Below are 22,533 nucleotides of genomic sequence, written 5' to 3'. Positions count from 1 at the left end.
AGCTATAAATAGACCTCACACAGTTTAAGTCAAATCACACTGTAAATAATACCCATTACAACAAAGAGCTCATATATTAAGTCCTAAAGCTTGACATGAGGCCACTGTAGAAGGCAGAACTGGAACACTGTGATTAATAGCTGAAGGGATTAATCGTGGAGAGAGATGCCCTCAGTTTCTGTCAGCGCCTCAAGAGTAACTTAATAATTGTCTCAATCAATGTCAGCAATGTCACTCAGACAGAGGGAGCAGCTGGTGGACTACTACCGCACTTCAGGAATAGAAGAATAGAAGTCAGAGAATTGGTTGTAATACACTGAAAAGGGCCTAATGAAGTTCATCAAATGTCACTTTAGCTAAAACTCCCACAGCAGGTGAAATTGACCCAAATCTAAAGCTGTTTTCAGGATGCAGATCACATTACCAGGATTGTGTGAACAGTTTAAAACAAGCATGCTACACATTGGATGTTACGTCCACATCCTGTGGCCACATGCTGACATATCATTAGAAAATAAATTGGCTCTTATATTTTTGGAACAGAGAAGTCAGTCTAATTTTTTTTAATATTCCATACAAAAGTGGCCTAAATCAGAATTGTAAAAGGTCACACGCAATGTGTTTGTGCTGTTCACACTGCTACACAAATCTATCATGCATCCATGTTAGCCTAATGCATTGAGCCACAAGAGGCAGGCACTATTGAGGTCAGGATGTTGTAGGATATTACCCCACCTCAACTCTATTTCCCAAACTCATTCCAAATGTACTAAATAAAACACCATCAAAATAAAACACAGCTTACAGTTCCACAGCTCAACATTAAAGGATTTATAGGAAAAGGCATTAAGCATGTTGCCTATTGGTTCATCTGTTTTTCTACTTCCTAGAGTCCTATTCTTTTGGCCAGAGAAAACAATTTCACTGCTCTAAAGTGCAACACTGGGGCATTTCAAGTCCACATCCGGCATGGTATCCATACGTTTTTTTTTTGTTTTTTTTTCGGTTCCAGAGACTCCTATTATTTTGGAAATACTTATCTAAAAGATGTTTATTGTGTGCACATTTGTTTATATACGTCAGCAATGGGTGTAACTAAAAGTAGCTGAATGTATTTAATAGAGGTGGTGCCCACAAATATTTAGACAAAGTGCACAAGACCATTTAGGATCAATCATAGTAAAATTTATTTTACAATAAAAGAATAAAAATGTGGATCTCCAAAATGGAATTCCCAGCAGTAACATTAACATGCAGTTTTCTTTTCATGTAAAACAAACACAAATGCCACATCAGAGCAAAACTGCATAACTCCGAAGCCCAGAGAAAAGCAGCCACTAAGGTTAAGAGCTGGACAGTCTGGAGCACGGGTTCAGCCACAGCATCAGGAGATACTCTGCTGCTTCTCTCTGGCGCCACAGAACACCATGAACTCCCACGGCTTCTGTCCGAAAGCCTCAGATGTAGCCGACCGACACAAAGACAGACAGCCCGCCATTGTTGTCCCAATGCTGGAAATGTTCAGAACACTAAATCGATAGAAAGGAGCTTCACTACAAAGTCCTCACAAAATCCACTTCAAAGGACACTGATGACAGCGTCCCACCTCAATTTGTATTCCTGTATCCCACATCCCACCCCTACACAGATTCCTGAGTTCCAGCAACCAGCGACCAATATAACAGCGACCAGCAACCAGCAAGAGGAGCAACTGTAGCAATCTGTGATGATGAATAGGAAAAGGAAAGACATTAAAAGATCGTATCCCCTGGAGAAATCTCAGTTAATGCTCACATCTGCACAAAATCGGCACCAGCGAAACGTTCGCACCATCTCTATGCTAAACATCAATAATGCCACCGTTCTCCCACTCAGGCCGTTCTGCTACATATTCATGGCTCCTGGAGATCAATGAGTTGACAGGAAGACTGATAGCCTCTGAGATTAACACAAGGATGTTTTTGGAGCTGAATAAAAACAGACCATTGTTGCCATTGACTGCTCATGATGCTTGTCTTACCTTTCTTATAGCAGAAACAAAAAAGCTTAGACATAAATTGAACTGATGCTTTAGAGGAAGGACACTGGAGCATGTAATGAGTAGGTGTTGCACTTTCACATAAGATAACAGAGCTGTCAATTTGGTACCAAATTAAAAAGGAGTTTGTGGACATTATGGGCACTGATTAATCCTGTTTTGGGCTAAAGACCTGGAACACACATTTCTCCCTCTACAATACATAATGTACTTAAAAAATGCAAGGAATCAGGACAAATTTATGGCAGAAAAAACAAGGATCCAGGCCTAAGCAGAAAGCCCATGCTCTCCAATTCCTCAGATGGTACTGCATCAAGAACACTTAATTCAACCATAGCTGATAAAATCACAGGAGCAAAGGATTACTTTGCCAAACCTTTGTCAAAACCTACAGTACTGGAGGGTACTGGAGTTGTAATATAAAGGACTTAAACTGTTGAAATACAGAGAGTCTAAAGGTTTATAAAATAAACAGGTACCTTTTGGGAAATTAAAGCATACAAGGAACTAGAACATCATTCCCAAAAACATTCCCAAGGGCAGGCTTATTAAAAGCATGTCAGCACTGCAATAAAAGCAAAGGATGCTCCTGGATTAAATTCCTACATCCTAGCAGTGCCAGCAGCACATCACAATCTCAAATTGATAGCCTCTTAGGTCTGGTAAATGACTATAACTGAATGGAATGGAACACTTAAACATCAATCTTCCTGTGTGCAGTGAAACTTGCTTTCAAAATAATCAAAGATCAAAGAAAGTATGCCATGATACTTTTATAACCATGACATGGAATGATTATTCTTATGAAGAATGAAAGTAGGCCGTAGTGAAGCTGAATCATGAGACATGTTGTCTGTAGCTTCTGGACGAGGGCCACATTAAGCGTGCTGTTTTTTAATTCATCGATTTAGCATCCTCTGTAGTTGGTTGAGACAGCGAGAGTAAGCTTCGCCCGGTTTCGCACATTGAAGGGCTGGCGGGGTTGGTAGTCTTCTCTGCAGAGGAAATTATTACATCATTCTACACACCACTGCTACCGACCCTGAATGCATAAATGTGAAGCAACTCGACCTCCTTCATTAGTTTGGGAAAGGACGAGGGGGGTGAGTATGCTGCCCATAGCGCAGCATGGCTACTTTCAGAGGCTTTGTTTCCATGACCCTTAACAAAGAGCTCAGTCAAAATACGTGCCCTTTGTTACACGCTGACGTTGACACTTGCAGATGAATTATGTTCATCTAACAATAGTCTACGGCCTTTATCATAAAGTCATACCACTGAAGCTAACTAAGAAGCTGTGAGATGGGAATGAAGCATCCTTTGGGGGGGAAGGGTGGAGAAGGCAACGTCTGGATGGGATGGACGGGGGAAGAAAACAGTATCCATTATTAATGGGAATCAACTGTGAGGGTAGAGTGATCTAATGTGGTCTGATGGAAAAGGTGCGGCTGAACGGGAACCCAGATATTCTATTCTGCTGTACAAACGTTTGTGGACACTAGGGCTGAGTAAAGGCAAGAACCTGGCAACACAGGGGTTATATACTGTAAGCAAGGTGATAATATGATTGTTAAAATCAAACATTAATTTTAATTTGATTTCATAAGTATGTAAAGTTTACTTTTCAAACAATCATGACAGTGGGATCTAAAAGATGGAGTACAACATTACTATATAGTGGGTGGGGCTTAAACAATTCTACATGAACCACTGCCTGAAACCAATCTTTACATGTAAATAATGCAATAACTAAAATTCAATACAGTATTGCAGAAATAAATAATGCAATGCTTGACATGCTGTGACACTGAAATTTGGAGTTAAACTTTTAGAATAGTTATTGTTGATTATGTTTACTAATCTTTGCAGCCATAGTTTGGACTTTGGTCTGGTCCATCAAGTTTGAAAACATGCCAAACATTTTAGCTCATATACAGCTTGTGTATAGCAGCTGAATGAATATGCAATGATTTAAGAATTGTATCAGAATAAAACTGATGTTTAAATTAATCTGAAGTTAAAATTTCACTCATTTTACACCATCTGCACAAGTCAAACGAGAGATATTTTATACAATTTTTGCAACAGTTTTAGTAGATATCAATCCAAAATCCATTCTGAGGTCAATTCTTTATTACTGGATCATGATAAATTCCTACAAAATATCAGGCTGCCTAATGGCACTGAAGATTCCTCAGTTCTTTGTGTGTGCGCAAACAGCTAGACCAGACACGGCGCCACTGTGGCAAATCTAATCTAATCCAATTCAATCAAACAACCCAAGGTTTGGGGTGTGTGACAGATGATGAAGTGACAAGTGCACCAAGTTGATAAATGGAAGTCAATGGATGTAGCAGCTCGGTGAAGAGGAATAGGTGGAATATTGATTGGGCTGGATCGAGCCCATGATCAGAGATGGGAGGCTTGAGACGATGGCTAAAACAGAGTGTATGCAGGCCCAGCAGGCAACAGTGTAAGATGTGCCTCCTGGGACATTGAAGGACACAAACAACCCTCAAATGATCCGCCATTGGTCACGCTAGATATTCACGCTATCTCCTCCCCCCCAAGTCACATCATACAAACATGATGCTCCATCTTAACAAAAGACAGGACAACCAGCTTTGATTGAAATTCAAATTGGAGCTCCGCACCACAGGACATTCTCTCTTAAGCATCTTCTTTGGAGAAGAATGATCCACAGTAACATGTAGTAATTCCAGCTATTGCTACAGAACTGTGCATAGATCCATGCTACCTCTGATCTTCTTCCATTAACCAGAAGTGTATTGCTTTAAAGATCAGATTTGTTAGATCATTTGTAAAGAGCATCCATTGAAAACAAATGCAGGCAAATTCCAATTCCAAGATGGAAATTAAATTAAGAAAAGGTTTACCGTGCGTAATTCAATTGCAAAGGCTGATAAACCTCAACTTGAACGTGTTCTAGCACTACCTGAGAGTCCAAAATCAATCTGTGTATAACATAGCATGAGAAGTACCTTACCAATTCATCCTGTGCTAATCTAATCTGCAAAGCCGTAGCACTGAATGAACTTACACCATCCTGAATCTTCCTCAATCTTCCACGTTAGATCATAGTTTATACCTGCTGTTCTGAGGTATAAATGAGGATGTGTACATTTTGTGATTTACAACTAAATAACATTCTACATTTTAATAAAATTCAGATAACTCACATGTTGGCAAAAGAACCACTGCTCTTTTCCAACAAATAACAATATCCAAATACAAAGGAACATGAATTTGAATTTGCAAAAGTCTGGCAATAAACAACAATCACAATACAGGGGTTGTATGTTTTTATCATTAGTTTGATGTAGAAGGGTTATTTCTGGTGTCCTCTAGATACCATTACAGACAGTATTCATGATCTTATTTTGGTGAACTAAACAAAAAAAAAATACTTATCCTGATAAGTGTGATGACGTCCAATTACCAGCCAAAGCAAGGCTAAAGAGGGCTTTTAATTCCGAAACTCCGATCCACCTAAAATACTACAGCAGAAACTATAACTGAAGCTACATTTAAGGTGGAATGGACAGTTTACGCTAAAGAACAACTTCAGTTTAACTTAGCTCACATACTAATAGCTAGATCCAGGAGCTGCGGTATACTCACAGCCTGCCTTTACACTTAAATGTGGTCTAGTTATAGAAACTGTCCTGGAAAAGCTCAATTGGACCAGCGTGCCAGTCTTTCTTTTTTCCAGCAGAGAACAGCATGTTCTAAAGCAAGAGGAAGAAGCTAATGCAGTATATTAAAAGAACTGCAAAATATCAATACCTCAAATCTCAGTCAAACTACAAGATAATTCATAGAAATCAGACTACTTCACCTACAATGACGCTGCTGCATTCATGTTCAAGTGGCAAAGTTGAAAATCTCAGGTTTCTTTGGCTTTCTTTAGGATTTCTTAGACAATCCCCTTTTCAGTACACGAGAACTGAACTCAGTCAATAAAGAATTTATACAGTATACACTCCAGCTTCAGCTCTCCAAGCCCTCTTCATTTCCTGCTTTTATTATCATTACCACTAAGCCCATTCATACTGGTTAGAGGGGAGGCGGTGAGGAGGGCTCTATTTACTCAGTGCGGAGAGACATGGGGCCGAGGCTTACTAATAGCTTCCTGCATTTCACACAATTGTTTCCCCTCAGGAAATCTTATCAATACAATCAGCAACACTGCAGCACCGACCAAAAACCACAACACACAAGTCACCAGCTTAAATGAAGTATGATTAAATGGGCTGAAATGCCACTTCCTCTCCAACAAAAACTAAATCGAAAGGATAAACAGCAACAACTCTCAGAATTAAAGATGAACAATAGTGTGATGGAAAACAGATGAAACAAAAGGAACCACAACAAAGAGTGAGAGGACCTTTATCTAGAAGACTTCACAATAAAAGATGGAGAATGCACGGGGGAAAGCAGGCTGTAGTATGGATAGTTTGTAACAGCTGAAGAATGCTGAAATGAAGGGCACATGGCAGGCTGCTCCAAGCCACTAAACTCAAGGCTGGCTGGCAGGGACAGGCCACCGCTCTCTCGTTAGAAATTAATTACCACTGTAGTCAGCGTGGGGCTGAGGTACAGTCACTGTGTATCTAAGCCCTTACCCAGGGGGGGACACTTGAACCCCTGACCCCCCTCTTTCGGGTAGGCAGTGCGTGACACCAACCTGGCCGAGAATCGCTGGCCTGCCAGGCAAGGAATGCAGCAGCAGCAGCAACCGGACTACTGGGTGGGCTGGTGTGGGTGGGCCTTTTGTGCTTGCCTGAAGTGAAATAAATACTAAGAACTTAGATGAATGTATCTACTTGTAGAGAAAGTGTGTATATTTCTATTTTATTTCTATTTCTATTTTATTTTTAAGTCTGAGCATAGTCTGCTTCTTGAGTCTCAGATTGGAGTTACAAAGTTAATGTAGCTAACGGGTAAAGAATGCCTAAACCCACGGTCACATCAGATTGTTGCCATACTACAATTTATTTGCTGAATTGGAGAAATACCCCCGTAAGTGAATGAGTAGTTCTAATTTAATGGATTTTGACAGGATTTTTGGAAGGAATATATTGTTAGGTGATAAGCTGACATTGGCTGTATAAACAATTGGATTAAAATCACAAGAGTCATTGTGTTGAATTATAGGGTCTACACACTAGACAGCACAAGGATGATGTAGCAGAAACAGTGGTAGTGGTACAGTTTGAAAGCCAATGAGAAAGAATTAGGCCAATATTTTATATTTGGTCCATTTTAAAGAAATATGGACTATCAAAAGGACAATTAACAAAAACACACTGTGCGAAGCTTCTGAAAAACCCAATCATACTGAATCATATTCTTACAATCTGACATCACAACAGAACATGTAACCGAACCCAAGGCTAGTCTAGAAAATAGTCACTCTATAAACGTCCTAATATTTCACCAACTGAGGCAATCCAGAGTAATCCACCATACCAGCTTACTGTGCCCAAATTATTCTAATAAAGAGGCTTTGCGATCTAAGCTCATTCCAAATAAGTTTTCCCCTAATTACAAGCAAATACTAATGACTGGATGTCAGCGCTCATTTAATTTACTTAATTCATGAGTACATTAACACAACGAGACATGCTTCAGGAAACGAGGGTGAGTAATTACTTCATTTAAAATCTTCAGGTCGATGTACGTAGACGTGTGCCTGTGCCTGAGTCATCAAGTGTGCACTTTATCACAGCTTCTCTTCCTGTCTTTTGCACTGGCATACACATTAGGGTTATACAGTAACAGCTGGCCTCCCTTAATGACATCCCCCACCCCATCCCATCAGGAATATGTCCCCCGGCATCGCCAGACAAGTGTCCAAAGGTCCAGTGCTGGAATGCCAAGTCCACTCTGCAGGTGCTCCTGCTGTCTTTGTCCTCTGCTTTATCAATGCTGCTCAAAACTGAATCCATCACAGGTCAGGGGTTGAGGGACGGGGGTCAGCAGCCGAGGAGTCAGCAAGAGCACGAACAGCTGGTTTCCATCATCCCTTCGCTCATAGCCATCAACCAAGAGAAACTGCAGCTCTCATTGTGTATGCACAGCAGAAGCCTGACCCCGGGCTGACACAGAGGCTGAACCAGGCCTCTCGATGGTTCCATAAAGATCAATGAATAATGCTTCTTCATACATGGCTTGGAGGTCATTGGTGGCTTGGAGCAACATCATGTCAAATCTATATGCATTCGTATCTGTGATTAAGATAAAACGTCAGGAATGTCTGAATAAATACCAAATAAATGAAAGATGATGGTAAAAATGACTGGGAAAAAATAATCTTAAACACAATGATGTGGCTTGGAGATGCCCCAAAGCAATACCAGGTCATATACATATGCATTAATAACTGGCTTAAAGGTTTGATGTCAAAGCAGGTACAGCAAAACATGAAGGATGAACCTTTAATGTTGCAATATATGAGATATTTGGAAAATTATAATATAGGATAAGACACTTTCATAATACGCAATAAGGTTGCATAATTACGTTTTTGCTTCATCACTGACATGTCACACACACACACACACACACACACACACACACACACACACACACAAAAATACATATATATATATATATATATATATATATATATATATATATACATATATACATACATATACATACATACATATACATATACATACATACATATACATATATATATATATATATATATATATATATAGCATAATAATTGGGTTCACATGATAACCAATGACAAGAACGTTTAGTATGAATAAGTGCACCAGGTGAAAGGTTCACATTTCAAACAGGAGATCACTGGGGTCTCAGCAGACAGAAGAGAAACCACTGACTTTTCATATCGAAACCACCATCCCACACCATGCCCACTCACACATTTTTAAATCTTTCCAATGACTAACATAAACACTCTATGATAGAATATGATATGACTTGATAGGATAAGACTTAGAAAAATTAACAGTAAAATCTGAAACTTTTTTGCAACCAAACAATTAATATTTAGACATTGGAAGTGTAATATAAAAAGGTAAAATACACTATTTTTAAAGAAAAAAGGACAATATTAGGGGGTCTATCTATACACCATACAATAAGATGATTATGCAATTGCAATATTAGTTTTTTCCTTTAATGTGCAGCCCTAATACACAACATGCATCATAATATCTCAACAAAATGAAGCAACAACTCAAAAAAAAAAAAAAAGAAAGAAAGATTCGACAGAACTCCTTTATACCAGGTCTGGCACAATTATATCAGAAAGATTGTCTGTAAAAGATCGGACACAGTGTATGTTTTGAAAAAGTAGAAACTAGTACTATATATACACACAAACTAATTTAGCTTATGTAAAATGTCAAAGGACATGAAATAATTGGTTGATGGTGGGAATTAACAGCAAACGCTGGAATATGAAACAAACACAGATGCCCTCAGCAAGGACAGCAATATAATTTAATTTTGCTCTATAAACCTCTTAATGTTGCATTTATCCCTAAGTAAGCACCACAAGACACCAGAGAAATTCCATTACACGACAGCTGTGCATTAAAGAGGCTGTAATGTGCCGTCCCCACAGGCTCTCTGACCTCTAATAGCTCCTTCAGGATTTGCTCTGAGGAGTGACTCTGCAGACAGAAAGGACATCAGCCTCACAACAGCGTCTGTTCACCACAGCACTGCCAGAGCAATTTCATACTGAACAAGTATATCAACGCAAACTGGCATGATCAGGAAGGTTACTATGACAGTGGTCTGAAGATTTGGACTTCTAACATGGTGTAGGTTTGTGAAAAAAATGTGACATTAACCAAAAGCTAATGCAAAGAACCAGAATTTGGTACAAATTTTGTACAAACTGTAAATATTGAAGTTAAGTCATCCATTAAAAGCAATACAAGACGAAACAGAACAAGTGTTTTGCTGAAACCCGTAACCCTTTCATAATGTGTACAAAAGGTGCTACTGATTTCTGTATCTACTGCAACTGTAGATTAATCCTTATTCATAAGCAAACATAAGGAGTCAGAAGGAAATTCATTATGTTCAAAAATAAAATATATATCTTTTTTTGTTTAGTTTACTCTATAAAACATAAACTGTTAAACATTTGACACCAAAGTCACAAAACTTTGAGCCATTTGATACTTTAAGAAGCTTCCCGACATGCCAATTTCCGTCGTCTTAAATCTTAGCAAACTTAGCAAAGCGAAAACATTTGTTTTTTGGAGCAGGAGCGTATGACGTGCCCTTTCTGGACCTTTGCGATAAAGCAGCTGCCAGCCTCAGCACAGCAGAGATCTTCACCACGTCTGGAGTTGCCAACAGCCACTGGCTGAGTCCTGGCAGGCTGGCAAGAGTGTTTAAGCACATTCACAATCCTTCCTCTGTGATGGGCCCAGCACCCAACAGCACATCAAGTGCTTTCCCCCCCCATCCTTTTTTTTTTTCCACTGAGCAGGGGGGACAGCCCCTGCAGCGCCCGTCAAAAAGCTTCCCAACACTGGGTGACTGAATGGGTACACTTAACTCATCTTCAATGATCTTAGCGCCTGGGTTTGTTTGGTGTCATGGTTTTGAAGAAGAGATTTTCAAGCTGCAAGACTACGTATGAAAGATTTAAAACAGGTTCACAGTGTCTTTTCAGTTTTGGCTTATGATATGTGACATTTCTCGTCCGCTGCAGGTCACAGAGCTGGTGTAGCAAACCACACTAGTGCTGGAATTAATTACTGTTCACTTCTAGAATCCTCCAGTTATGAGACAAGGCCTTTAGTGTTCTCCTCAAAGCGTGTTTAGCTGTTTAATTATGTAGCACTGCCAGCATTTCCAAAAGACGCGTCTCAGAAGAAGCACACAGTACCTTTCACAGGTCCAGAGCAGTTGGACGATGGACATGAACAGACCAGGATAAATTGTTTCTAATCACCGGCGGCATGCAAAATGCATGCAGCAAAATGTCCCTAATATTACAACACAATATTTCTGACTATTTTTGCAATAATTATAAAGAATATAAAAAGTATAGTGTATACATATAATTTCATACATTTAGTAACAGAAAAAATATATACATTTTTGTCTACTTCACAAACAGTAACCTACCAAGACCCTGACTTTTTATGAAAATAGTGTAAGATTTTACAAAAATAAAAAAGTATATTTCATAAATAAGGTATGGCACACCCAATATAAAGACTATAAGGAGTACAGACTGGCTGAGGGACAGGTGGTGAAGCTGTAGCTGGTTTAAATGTAACAGTGTTTGTAAAGAAAGTAACTATTATTACTACAGTATTGGCCTAAACACTGACACTTACACACAGAATTGAGATTATTAGTTACTGGCATGCATGCACATAACTAGATGACACTTAAGCCAACTTAAGTCAAATGTTATTTTTTAAAGCTTATATTGCATCTTATTTGGGATAATAACAAAATAAACAACAAAAATTAACACTCAGGCAGTTGATTAGAACACTTTTATATATTCTGTGAAATACAGAATCAAAGGAGCTTCTGAAAAGATAAAAAGAAAAATCTCTTACTAAAATGCACAAAAGGTATTGTAACATCAACCTGGGAAATGCTGAACACTATCACAATACTGAAAAGAAGCAGCAAGCTGAGCTGGGTGTTCAGCGAGAGCCTTTCTACAGTCTAACTGCAGGAGCCTGTCACTTTGTCCCAAGATTAAGTACAGTTTGGAAAACAGGTCACAAAGAATACTTCGCACCCTGTTTCTGACTGATGATCCAGGGGAAGAGAGGAAGACAGAGGGGGGGGAACAATACTAATTAATTTGGTATGGGGGCTGCGAGCTGCCAGGCTGCCCTTGTGTTGCTGGAAAAAAGAGAAAGGCAGCAAAACACTGGACCAAACTGGGTCAGTGTTAAATGGGTTCAAACATGCCCTTCTCTAACTGGACCCTGTGAATGACTTTTTTTTCATTTGGGTGATGTGAGTTTATTCTCTTTTTTTTCATTTATTCTGCGTCACATAGAGCAAAATAATTCCCATCAACAGGTCATGCATGTTCAATTCACCAGCTGTCAGGTAGAGAACTGAAGTTTCTCAAAGTCGCAAAACCAGATCTCTGGAAGACGTCCAGAGAGAAAGATAAAAACAAGATGCTGTGCTGAAGAGGGGTTACGATGCCAGAAGGCACAGTGGAATCAAATTAAGACGATTTACCATTTTCCAGGGCCTTATTATTCACTTACAAATTCTGAACTGGGCTATTTGCCAGAGAAGCAGGCGGCACAATATGTTGCTTTTCTCAGAGGAGAAGAGTTTAAGACGTTAGAACTAGAATAGAAATGGAGTAAAGCTACATTTGGTGAAGCTATATCTTGGACTACCTCCCATTTGCGCACTACACACTAATACTTTAAGGTATGGAAGATATAGACATATTTTCTCCAACACATGCCAACGACAGATGTCTAAAACCAAACAAACCAACTTCTGAAAAATACATGTGAGAGTTTATGTATTGAACATCAGTCAGTAACAGACGCTGTAAATTATGAATAGTGAAACATAGGAAAGAAGTCACTATTATTTAAACACGTCACAATATATAAAATAGGATATTAAATTATTGTCCAGCCTTACTATTTTGTAGACAGTATACATTATTTCACTAACATAATTTTAAAATACTAACTGTTGTACTAGTTTTGAACTAACAAAGCATTGCTAGGCCTGTAACATTACGTAGTTGATTTACCGCACAATACACAGACAATTTGTCTTATCAAGGAGAACGCATTATTAACCTGAACTATTTCTGGAACAACAGGTAGGCCTGTCACAGTAATTACACAGTACGTTATTGATATATTATACAATATATAGACTTAATCACAATCACTTTTGCCAACATTTATATTGTCCATTGTGTTTATTTAGCAAGAAGAGCCCGTTTACATGAATGAGCCATGTCTACTCTACTCTTAAGTTTAATTTACTTGAGATTTTTAAATATTTTTGTGATCCATTTTTGATGTCTGAATATTCTAAGGAATTAAAAGGTCACTGCTAGTTAAAAGTAATGTGTAATTACACGTTTAAATACCAGTGGTATGAAATATTTTAAAAATATCCTTTATCGCAATAGTTTCTGGAAACAATATATCGAGCTGGAAAAATTGGTCATGACAGGTCTAAGCATTGCCTTTTAAAGTGTTACTGCAAATATCATTAGCTCAATCAAAAACTACTCAGTTCTGCTGCCTTTGTGACTTGCTATTGATATCAATTTTGATACACCATGTGTTCAAATACTTGTATAGACCTCTTACTGTGTAAATGCACATACACAGCTTATACAGTCCCATGTCTAATGTCAGCAGTGGAATTGTACTTTGGAATGATGGTGCTCCAACCAATGAGTTGGGAGGGCTGGAGGTAAGTTGCAAAGGTGTGGTGATGATTCTACATCCCATTCTCACTCTAGCTCCTGTTGATGAACGCAACCAAATTCTTAACAGAAGAAAAAACGAATGAGCAGATGTCCCAATACATTTGTCCATATGGAATATATGCACATATATATCAGGCAATTTTTCAGGTATTTGCAGTTTCTGTGGTCTCCTATCACTCAGGCACAAGCATACTCATCGGTACGAGTGATGTATCGCACAGCTCTGCTGCACACTACATTTACTGCATTTGCCCAGACTGTGATTACATTACATGCATTCCGGGTACACTTATAACATAAGGAAAGATTTGCTCAGCGCTGAAGCTCATCTCCAGGGAAGCAGTGAAAAAGACCTAAATGTAGTTCAGACTGGGCCTCGCTCCACCAAGCATGAGCTTTCACAGCTCACATGCGCCATAATCCTCCCCAGCTGCCGAAAGCTGGCAGGGGACACTGCGGCAGGGGTTCACCAACATACTGAGTCTTACAATTAACATCTATAGCGAAGAGCAACAGCTCAGAGCCCTATAGGGAGGCTGCAGCTCTAACTAGCAAACTAATCTTAGAATCACAAATCTCCCATGGAGCAGTGCGGCCAGTTCCCAGCTGAACAAAGCTTTTTTCCCCCTTAAGAATGCTGGATATGTAGACCATGCAGCACAGTGAGGATGTGCAGCTGACCTTTCCTTACACTCAGGTCATTAAAGAAGAAAAGCAACAAAACATGAATAAGAATACATTTCACAATTCAGACACCTTTTATTGTCACTTAGAGGAAGAAAAAAAAAATCAATAGCACAAAAGGAGTTTGCTCAAATCACTGTCTATTCAACAACACAAAAAGCAAGCAGTCTCTAATATACCGATCTAATAGTGTATTTTTATCCTCAATTATATGAACGAAAGGTTGTAATGACTGCTTAAATCAATCAAATCAACCAAGCAGTTGTACACGTTTATACATTTTGATATGACTAATGCAGCAATGCCGATGCCTGAACTACCCTGGAGGGAATTAAAGAGCAAAATAGGACCTCCATCATCTTGTCTGTATAATTATTATGCTGAGAGGCCAACAAACTAGGTGTTTGGTGTGAAATACTGCAGAAAAAAAAACTAAGAGAAGTTAGAATTACGCAGGACAGATAGAGACCTTTAATTTTGAGATTTATATAACTAAAAAAAACAAGCTTTATGCTGTTACTCACAAATTTGTATCTCCAAAATGAAAAGTTTACTAGGAAAAAAGGTAAAAAAAAAATTTTGTTTAAGTAAATATAACAAGATTTAATATATGTTTAAAAATGGATTTTAAGGTTTTGGCATGAGCAAGACTATGTTATACTGTATGTAATACTGAGGACTGTAAACAGCACCAAAACCTAATCAAAAAAGTATTTCCATTATGTAAAAACATATACTGCCTTCTCTAAACCTACGAAGACACAGCGACTTAGAAAGCATATTCATGTAATCAGCTTTTAGAGGTATTAAACACTTCAGACTTCTGAATAAACAATTATGATCTTGTAAGATTTGCCATGACAAAGCTGTTGAACATCTCAACCCTTGAATTATGAACAAATTCAACTTTCTAGAGGACACAATTCAACGCTCTAAAAGCACAGCTCATAAGTCCTCAGGAACCATGGAGCTAAGAGGTAGTAAAGCTAAGGAGAAGTCAGAAAAGAAAACAGAAAAATCAGATGACCAAACATCCAGGCCCCTGCAAACCGTAAAGAATGCTGTTGTTTATCCATTAAGCTTCCTTGCGTGCAAGAACATGAGGCTGCTGTGTTCGGGCCTCGCCGTGCCGCTGCGCATCGAGTTTGTCCAAATCCAGCTCAGCCTTCTGCTAAAGTGTGAGTGACAGCTCAAGAAGACAAACAAAACACACCTCTCACCCTCTCATGCTCTCGCGCTGCAAATGCAGCACAATTTGTTTTCCGCCACCGAATCCTGACAGCAGCACTGACAAAACATCTGCCAAAAAAACAGCCAGTCCATCAATCCCCATCAGTTTCAATTCTGCTCACAGGCCTTCATTTGCACATTAGGCAATTAGACAAGTGCCCATTGTCCATCTAAATTAATAAAGCACATTGAAGGCTGGATCTCTCAGCTGGAGGCTATTGTGATGTCCGGCCTCCAGAAAGATTCAATTGCTGACAATGCTGAATTTATTACACTGATATTGATCTCCTTTGTTTCCTGACATTTTGAAAACATACAGCTGCAAGAGTCATGATGACTTACGATAATAGGCGTAACGCACGGTAATGGATTGATATAGACGCTAATCAACAAAACACGCAGAGGCAATATTAGCACCCTTTTGCAAAGAGGAGGGGGGAAATGCAATTATCACTGAAGCTTGGACAAGCTGAATACTCTCTCAGCTGACAGGAACAAGCTCACAGAGACATTAGAAGTGAGATGAAGCAGCCTACAACAAACTACCTCAACCACAGCTTCAACCATCATCTGTAATTATTCAGAGGATGAAGCAAAATATGTCGTCATAATAAATACATAAGAGTCTTCCCACATTTATTTACTGGGTATATTTGGTCAAGACTTGACAATATCTGAATTGTATCAGCACTGGGGAATTGCTTAAAAAAGAAACATATCAGCATATACACTATATGGATATAAAAAAATGTAATAATATACATTTTTTGGGATACATTTCTTAATCAATGAATTCAGGATCAGTTTGATTCAGTCCCATTGCCACAGATATCAGCTGGACGACCAATACATAGCTACAGAAAAACTGCCAAAAAACCACAACAGAAGGCTGTTAACAACAAATACAGCTACTAGCCTTGCATCTTACAAATGGTTATAGGCCATTACAGCATGTTTTAACAAGCTGTGGTAAATTTTACAAAATGTAAATATATTTTTGTGCAGTAACACAATTTTTTTTTTTTTTGAGGTAAATACTAATAATAAACACTATAAACAAATAAATACTAATTAAACACTATAAACATCTTAATGTGTGCTCTATAATATATTTTTTATTTTTAAAAAGTACTAAAGGTTATGAAAAATTAACCTGGGACATTTAGTACATAAGTGTAATATATTTTATCTTGATTTAAAATAAATTACTGGGGAAAAAAAGAAAAAGAAAAGTCAAACCAACGATGGTCAATTCCAAAGTCTTTACTTGAAATAATGAAAAATGATCTGAAGGGTAACTGGAACATTGCCAAATCAGGTGCGACATAATTCCTAGCTACAACATCCAATTTCTGAAGAAAATTAAACTGTTATTACCTACAGGGCTAACCTCGGACAACGCTGACAATGAAAACCTGGGATAATCTGGGACCTTTGCCATACAACTCCAGTAAAATGTCAAACAAAAAGTCTTTAGTTTTTTTTTTTTAATAATTACATATGAAAAACATATCAAAAGGCTTAATTGGAACATTGTCAGCACATGTGAGACATCCTTCCTAGGACGAACTTCTATCCAACTTCCAATTCAATGCTAACCTGTGACAATGCTAACAGTGATAACCTGGAAGCTAAAAAGTGGGACATATGGTTTCATTTGCCATAAAATACGAGTAAAAGCATAATTTCCAGCTTTGGTAAATAGAACAAGCCATAAAAGTGTATTAGGAAAATAATGAGTTCTCTTAAAAAGTAACTCAAACCCATTAGGGCAACAGAAATCTTCTCGAATGCTGGAAACAACTGTGGAAGAAATTTGCTAAGAATGCTGAGCAGTTGCAGACAAGCTTGTGAAAGTGTTTATACAGTCCGGCACGTTATTTACGTCGTCCACAGGGAAACCATCAGCACACAGTTCACAATTCACAGCAGGATTAACAAGATAAGATGGAATGCAAACAGGATTTACAATTGTAGAAGAGTTTAAAGCCATGAAATACCAGCAGGTCCTCCAGAAACTTGGAGACATGTCCGGTGTCCGTTTTTTAGCTGCTGGGCTGTGCCCAGTTCCCTCAGCTGTAGGCGACCTAACCTTTAAAAATACTGCTTATGGTTTGCATTTGTATATTTCAAGGCCTCAAAAATGTGTTTCAAATAAACAGATATTTTCAGAAGGGGACCCAACAATTAGTAATTTGAAACTTCTCTCCGTCTCTCTCCACATGTAGGTCCCAGTCCAATTCTCTGGAAACAATCAGAACTCCCAAAGGAGCTCCCCGTTCCCCCTTAATCTCCTGGTTTTATTACTTTCCCGACAGAGTCTGCCCATTCCACCCAGCCCCCCATCCGTCTCTTTTGTACTGATCTCCAGCAAAGCCTGCAATTTTTTTCTTTTTACCACAGCACAACGCCTTCCATGCAGGAGAGCAGCTTTCATCAGCTTCCTCATGCAAGACAGCTCAGCAGTGGTGGCTCTACACAACATTCCCGGCAGAAAAGCAATATTATCTCCATTCAGTTGACCGTCAGCTTGGTGGTCCATTATCGAATATCTCTACATTTGGGTTACCGGTAGTCTAAATTCACAAAAGCTTTTGGGACTGCTGTGAGCTCTATGAGTGCTGCTGCTCTCAGACCAGTTACCTCCCTGTCTACACTCACCTCACTGATAGGAGCATATCTAGGATCAGCATACACTTAAAGAATATGGGCCCAGAACTGATATCAAACTGTGTAAGCCAAGAAACCAAACTGTAAGCTCCCCTGCTAGGATTTTAAGCAAACTAAGCAACAGAAGACTGTGTATAAACATGCCAGAGCCCTTTCAGAAATGTACACATCGGGAGCAGAACTTTTCCTCAGGCCAAACATGTGTTTTTGTTTGTTTTCATATACAGTGCCGGCATTCCTTCAAGTCGTTTGTCTTCACACCCACAAAAAGCGAGACTCTTTACTTTACTAGTATACTGAAAAACAGTCCAGTCAAATATTAGCACAATTCAATTGATATTCTGTAACCCAAAAATAAAAAATTGTGTCTTATTATTTTACTGTAATGTTCTCCTAAAGGGCTTTTTCCCCGCCTGTTTAAAATTTACCTTCATTCAATATGTAAACTTTGATAATATTTCAAAATAGCAGGCAAATACAGAACATATATAAAAACTTAGCTCCAAAAAAATGGGGAGAAAATTTAACATCTGACCAAAGGCTGAATATCAAATAAAATGTTGCCACCCTACATGGAGTTTTGTCTTGCTTTTCAAAGAACATTAAGTGCAAAACTACAACTGACAAATATTTAATGAACACTGAAATTTCTTCACATCCCAACAGTGCACAGTATTGTTTGGTATAAATTATTCAGTCTTTTTAGTTATTTGGAGGAACACCAGTGTGCTTTTTTCCCTTTTTTGTTTGAAAATATTTTAGGTTGCTAAATATTAGTGTTTGTTGACACAAAAAAACGTTTCTGGTCACTGAAAACAGACCTTTTCAAAGATTTCTGAAAATAATGATTTCAATAAACTTTAAAAACAATATATTTAATAAATTAATACACTGAATAAAGCTGTTCTGAATATATTGATATTTACAATATATTGGCCAGCCCAACTAACCACAAGACTTCATCCACTCTGCCAATGTATGAAGAAGTTATATGGAGTGTTTCAGCTACACAAATATGGATAAAGAGCATTAAATGTGAAAAAAAAATACAGCATGTTTATTTTTTACTAAAGTGGCTAGAAGTGGTAAAACAGTAATATAAAACAAAAACTGATTAGAGCTGTTTGTGCAACAGATTAAAACCTCAATAAAAGTGGGAAAAAGGGGGCAATTATAATGAAATAACATTAATTTTCCATCAAATCAAATAAACATATATCTTTAATGCTCCTGTAATGTTACTAGGGGAGAAATGTTAGGTGCTAAGTAGCTAGCTATGCTAAATGCATTTTCTTCCCAAAGCAGAATGGCACAAAGACAGCATCAAAAAACTGCCTCACAAAGGAGGTGGAAGTGTGAACACCATATTCGCAGCACAGAAGTAAAAAAAATATATACAGTATATACAATAAGCTGTATTGGCAGCACAACTAACCACCAGACTTCAGCCAGTCTGCCCACTTACAAATACTGATCACAGCAGTTTATGCAACATGAAGACAAAAAAACGTTATAAACAGACCACGATATGGATTAAAACATTGGAAAAAGTGAAAAAATTGGTCAAAATCACATACAATCCAGAAAAATATATAAATGTAATTAATCTAAAGGGTCTAACCTCATGAGAATAGAATCATTATGTGCTAGCTAGTTAACTAGCGTTAGCTAGGTGTCTTTTCTTCCCAAAGCAGAATGGCACAAAGACAACACCATTAAAGCATGAGCTTTAAATGAGCTAACTCATTTATAATATTCAACAAAACCATTTAGTAAGAGTTTTTTCACTATTTTGCAGTGTTAAAAAGTACATTTGTATTTTATTTAGTTAGAAAATTGTTAAATAGCGCTTTTTTGTCTGAACACCATTCAGATGGTGATGGCAGCACAGCAGTAGGAAAGATACAATGTGGGGGGAAAAAAAACATACAGAATGTGTATATGTTTTTTATTAGACTAGGAGTGATTGTAAAACAGTAAAGTAAAACAAAAACTTATTACAGCTGTTGGTGCAACAATGACCCAAACAAACGTTATAAGCAGACCTAATCACAGATTTAAACTTCAGTAAAAGTGGAAAGAAATGGGCAATAAAACTAAAATAACATTAGTTTCATACCAAATTCATTCAATATGTATGTTTAGAGCTCCTGAACCTCATCTAAGGCTAAATGGTCTAAACCTTAAGACGAAGAAACGTTAATGCTAACTAGCTTGTGTGTCTTTTATTTAAATTAGCCTTAAAATGAGCTAACTCAGAACTATAATTACCCTTAAAATATATTTGCAATGTTATAAATGAAATTTGTTCATTTTATTTAGCTGAAATTGTAAAACTGATCTGTTTTGTCACACAGGAGGTGTAAAGTGGAAGTGTGAACACTACTCAGTAGATAAGCTTGTTCAGAAAGGTGTCAACAATTAGGGATGCTAGCTAGCTATGTTAGCTGGCTAACTTTAAACACAAACTGTTAAATTTCTACTTAAATTGTATTGGAATTAGTCTAAACTTGGGCTTAACATCACTATGGTTCACATTTAATAAACAAGATACAAGTGTTATTAAAGTTAGCCTACATTTTTGGGTCTAAACCTAGCTTTAAGTTAACCTACCTAACCTAGGTCCAAATTAACCTAACCTAAATCACAGCACTGTTGCTAGGTAGCTAAAGGATAGTTAAGGCTAGCTAAGCATAAGGTAGCTGCTACTTATGTTGTTGTTTGGCTAATTTTGTTGTTTACATACACAAAGTTTGTTTTAACTACTATTTAGGTTAGCTAACGTTGGATAACAACACAAAAAACACGCTTTCACACTCACCTTTCTCAGCATGGGAACCCGTAAAGGTGAGGCAACAGAGGAGAGAGAGGAGCAGCCGGGCTCCCCGCTCGGCCATCACTTTCCAAAACACAGAATAGTAAGTAAAATGTGTTTTCTTCACTCCTTCACGCCAAAAAAGCCGTGTTTTAATCCCTCTCTCTTTCTTTCCCTCTTCTCCCAAGCTTTCCAGGTTCTCCCCGCTCCCCTCCGGCTCCCCCGGTGCGCGGTCAGCACTTCTCCCGAACAGCTTCCACCAACAAAACCCTCCGGAAAAAACAGCGCCTCCTTCCCGAACTCGCCCCCCGACACATGAAGCTCTGGTCGGCGTGGAGAAGCTCAGCGAGCCGGAAACCCGCAGCTCTGTCCTGCGCTCCAAACTTGGCGAAGAGGCGGCGGAGCGGAGCAAATCACATCAATCCATATCCGCACTTTACTCAAACACGGACCCGCAGCCACGGACAAGCGCGTGGAAAAGCATAGCGGCGTGTGGAGCGAAGAATCCCCACTTTCAGGAGGTGTAGAAGTGTTTCCAGTACCCGGTGAGCACGCCTCAAAACGAGAAGGCTAGATATTCCAGGCTGAGCACAACTGAGTAAAGCCGAGCTGGAGCAGAGAGCAGAGCGCAACAGCGGCGGCGGCGTGTGGAGCAGCGTAGGGGCAGGAATTCACTGGAGCTCTCGGTAAAACCTGGAACACGCCTGAATGGATCTCCACAAACGCGGACCGGAGTTTTTACACGGCGTGGCTTTTCCCCCAGGCAAATACAAAACTGTGGCATGGCCTCACCAACGTTACTACATTATCACTATTATATCTATTATTGCACTACAAAGAACAACAGACAAGACTAAAGTCAAACGTTTACAGCATCTAAAAGATAGATAGATAGCTTCTCCAATCATAATTCTAAACCTAATCCTGATCCAGTCCTGTAAATTGTACTGTTTCCTTGTTTTGATACACTACTACTGCACCACTGCCACTTGTTAAGAGCCTAATTAATAGATAGTAGATTCAGGTGTGTTCTCACAAGTCTTCAGGCTGGATCCAAGGCTGCGTCCCAAAATGTGTACAAATCACTACTATTAACTGTATTTTGAGTATGAAATGTGTTTTATAGATACAAATATATAAATCTAAATATAATATGGCTAAAAATTTAGTATACTCAAATGTTTACAGAACAGTTTGCACGAGGCTACGTACCAACTAGTTTTTGAGTATTAAGTATATAGTATTAAAAATGTATTAAGGATACAGATAAAAGTATCAAAGTTAATATACTCAAATATTCACAAAACAGTCTGTTTTTGGGGCTGCATCCCAAATGTGTTCTACTTACTAATGCTGACTTGTTTTTGAGTATGAAATGAGTAATACAGATGAAATACAGATATAAATATCCAAAGAACAGTATGTTTTTTGAGGCTGCGTCCCAAATGTGTTCTACTTACTAATGCTGACTTGTTTTTGAGTATAAAATGTGTTATATGAATAAAAGTGTCAGAAGTTAATGTACGTTACTCCAATATCCACAGAAAAGAGTCTGTTTTTAAGGCTGTGTCCCAAATTAACACTTATTACTAATAGTAACTAGTTTTTTAATATGAA

At 38.4% G+C, this 22,533-nt stretch overlaps 1 protein-coding gene across 19 annotated transcripts in view; it reads right to left on the bottom strand.

Moving 5' to 3' along the window:
- The window catches only part of neo1a (neogenin 1a), a 183,115-nt gene extending 161,548 nt beyond the window's left edge, over window positions 1–21,567 (bottom strand). For all 19 annotated transcript variants that reach the window (XM_022670020.2, XM_022670009.2, XM_022670023.2 and 16 more), the window contains exon 1: window positions 20,923–21,567. In XM_022670020.2, coding sequence (XP_022525741.2) covers window positions 20,923–20,998 — 76 coding nt within the window. In that variant the 5' untranslated portion in view covers window positions 20,999–21,567. The remainder of the gene's footprint in view (window positions 1–20,922) is intronic.
- Window positions 21,568–22,533: the final 966 nt, after the last annotated feature.

This window comes from Astyanax mexicanus, chromosome 16 (assembly GCF_023375975.1).
Source record: "Astyanax mexicanus isolate ESR-SI-001 chromosome 16, AstMex3_surface, whole genome shotgun sequence".
Lineage (NCBI taxonomy): Eukaryota > Metazoa > Chordata > Actinopteri > Characiformes > Acestrorhamphidae > Astyanax > Astyanax mexicanus.
The sequence above is the reverse complement of the archived record's forward strand: the minus strand, read 5'-3'. Positions and strand labels throughout refer to the sequence as shown.